General features: G+C 43.7%; 1 protein-coding gene across 1 annotated transcript; it reads left to right on the top strand.

Annotated features, from left to right (window-relative positions):
- The first annotated feature begins 1,136 nt into the window (after positions 1-1,136).
- On the top strand, positions 1,137-2,684 carry LOC126424731 (thioredoxin reductase 1, cytoplasmic-like). Its single transcript, XM_050087450.1, has one exon. It carries the CDS (start codon positions 1,137-1,139, stop codon positions 2,682-2,684), a length of 1,548 nt encoding a protein of 515 aa, XP_049943407.1.
- The last annotated feature ends 485 nt before the right edge of the window (positions 2,685-3,169 follow it).

The raw sequence follows: 3,169 nt of genomic DNA on the forward strand, positions 1-3,169 counted from the left end.
CCGTCCTGGCTGGAACTGTCTTTTTTCTTAAGTCATTAGTCTTCTGATTGGTTTGATGTGGCCCACCATTCTCTCCTGAACCAACCTCTTCATCTCACAGTAGCACTTCCTACCTACATCCTCAGTTATTTGCTGGATGTACTCCAGTCTCTGTTTTCCTCTACAATTTTTATTTCCTGTAGCTCGCTATAGTACCAATGAAGTCAATCTACGATTTCCTAAGAGTTGTGCTGCCATCGTGTCCCTTATTCTTGTCAGCGTTTTCCAAATATTCCTTTCCTCACCAATTCTCTGGAGAACCCCATACCTTACCTTATCAGTCCATCCAATTTTCAAAATTCTTCTGTAGCACATCATCTCAATTGCATCGACTCTCTTCCTTTCCAGTTTTTCCACAACCGATGTCTCAGATATTTCTTCCTCAAATTAAGGTCTGTGTTTGATATACTGCTAGCTCAAGCATATAGCCGACATACAGCCCCAGTATATAGCTGGAATACAGCCCCATCTGGGACGCTGGAGCCAGAAGCCTTAGCCAGTATTTTTCTGTTTTTCCTTCCTTCTTTCTGTTCAGTTCTTCGTCGTTTTTCTTCCGCAGTTTTGTACGGATGTCGCGTGACACTTCTCAAATTTCAACACTGAGAACTTCACTTAGTCTTTCTATTACAGAGCGTGGCCAGTCCCGAGACAGAAGACACGGAGGTACCGAGCCGGCTGACCAGTACACCTCCGAGGACTGCCCGGCGCCTGCTGCTGGCTGCTGTGTTTACGTCGGACGACGGCCGACTAGCGGCACGGCGGAGTGTGCTGCGTGTGTGTGTCATACTGTATCGACTCATTTACCATAAAAGTTATGGAGTATGACAGTATTTAGATTATTGTGTAAGCAGATAACTACCGCCACGGGGAGATTATCTCGCCAAGATTTAATAGATTATATTGTTAAGAGTAATGAGGTAAAGAGATTTAGCAAGACAGCGTGTCCGTACTGCAAACAGATGAAATCACTGTTGGAATCTTTAAGCGAACCATATTTTGCTTCTCAAGTGGATCAACAGCTAGATAGACTATTCGTTCAGAATTTTTTGGCAAAGAAAACACAGCAGACAAGAGTTCCAAAAGTTTTTAGTAGGGGAATGCATGTTGAAGCAGACAGTGATGTTGCAACGAGGCACAGAACTGGGGCTTCGGGGGATGTGCCCGAGGGTACCCGGGAAAAGGGCACGTACGATTTGGTGGTGATCGGAGGTGGATCAGGTGGCCTCGCTGCAGCCAATGAAGCGGCAGAGTTGGGGCGGAAAGTGGCGCTGTGCGATTATGTTAAGCCTTCACCGAGGGGGACAACCTGGGGCCTCGGGGGCACGTGTTCCAATGTGGGCTGCGTGCCCAAAATACTTATGCATAGAGCGGCGACGCTCGGCGTTGACATCGGGGAAGCCGCACCGTATGGTTGGAGTCTACCTTCAGATAAAATCCACGACTGGGAAACATTAGTGGAAGAAGTCCAGGTCTTCATAAAGTCCACAAATATTGCAGCTCGAAAAAAGTTAGTAACTAATAAAGTTGTATATCATAATGCTTTCGCTGAATTTGAGAGTGCTCATCGCATCAAAGTGCGAACTGCTAAAAACGAAGTATCAACTGTCACAGCTGAAAAGTTTATAATAGCTGTTGGTGGCCGTCCACGGTATCTCGATATACCTGGTGCGAGAGAGTATGCAATAACATCTGATGATCTTTTCTCTATGAAATACAATCCTGGAAAGACAGTAATTGTTGGTTCCTCATTCATTGCACTTGAGTGTGCTGGGGTTTTATCCGGATTAGGTATGGATGTAACTGTTCTGGCTCGATCAAAACTGCTGGAACGCTTAGATCAACACATGGCTGAAATGGTTGCAAAATACATGGAATCCCATGGAGTAAAGTTCATCAGGAGGTGTGTCCCTACTAGCATTGAAAATATTGGAGATGGCACTCCACCACTTTTGAAGGTTCATGCGGCAAAACGTGACGGTGGAGACCCATTTGTTATAGACTGTAATACTGTTTTACTTGCAACTGGCAGGGTACCAAACACCAGAAATATCGGTTTAGAAAATATTGGAGTAACACTGAATAAGTCGACTGGAAAAATCATAGTGGATGAGGATGAACGTACATCAGTCCAAAATATATTTGCGATTGGAGATGTAATTGATGGAAAACCAGAGTTGACACCAGTAGCCATTAAAACTGGAAGGTTGTTGAGTCGGAGACTGTATGGTGGTGCGTCGACGAGGATGGACTACACATTAATCCCAACAACGTTATTTACTCCATTAGAGTATGGTAGCGTTGGTCTCTCTGAGGAACTTGCTATTGCCCAATACAGCAATGAAAATATTGAGGTATATCACTCTCACTTCAATCCGCAATATCAGGCTCTAACAATGAAAGATGAAAGCGTACCTTACATGAAAGTAGTATGCTTGAAGAGCGAGCAGGATAGAATTATTGGCTTCCATATATTTGGCCCACATGCCGGCGAAATTACTCAGGGCTTTAGTCTTTGTTTGAAACTTGGAGCAAAGCTGAAAGATTTACAGACTCTTGTGGGAATTCATCCAACTTGTGCCGAAATTGCGACATACCTATCAATCACCAAATCATCTGGGAAGAGTGTGCTCAGGACATTCTGCTGAGGTTAGAGACGCTGCCACATGCAGTAATGTGACTGTCGTGTACAGTCACGTTAGCGTGTGGCAGCCTTTCGTCTGGAGAATTCCCTATGGGGCCGAAATGATGAGAATGATGGCATTGTCATAAACCTCAGTGGTGGACATTGCTTGATGAATATCATTAAGCGGACCCACAAGACATTGTTCTCCTCCAAGACAATATTATAAAGCATCAAATATGGTTCAGCGCTTCTGAAGAAAGCAGTTACTTGTAAAACGACGGTACATTGTACTTTGGCAATTTTACACTTCCTGCAATAATCGAAGAATACGAAGTATTAAATCCGAACACCTTATCGCTGTGAAAATAACAGTTTTAGTGCAAACTGATGCATAAATTATTTCAACCTTTTTAACTCTCATTTAAACTGGAGGCATAGAATATAAAGTGTATTTGATATCTTGTTACCTCAAGCAAGCTCTCATACTGCAGCTGCGTCCGTAATTTT

Source organism: Schistocerca serialis, chromosome 10, assembly GCF_023864345.2.
Source record: "Schistocerca serialis cubense isolate TAMUIC-IGC-003099 chromosome 10, iqSchSeri2.2, whole genome shotgun sequence".
Lineage (NCBI taxonomy): Eukaryota > Metazoa > Arthropoda > Insecta > Orthoptera > Acrididae > Schistocerca > Schistocerca serialis.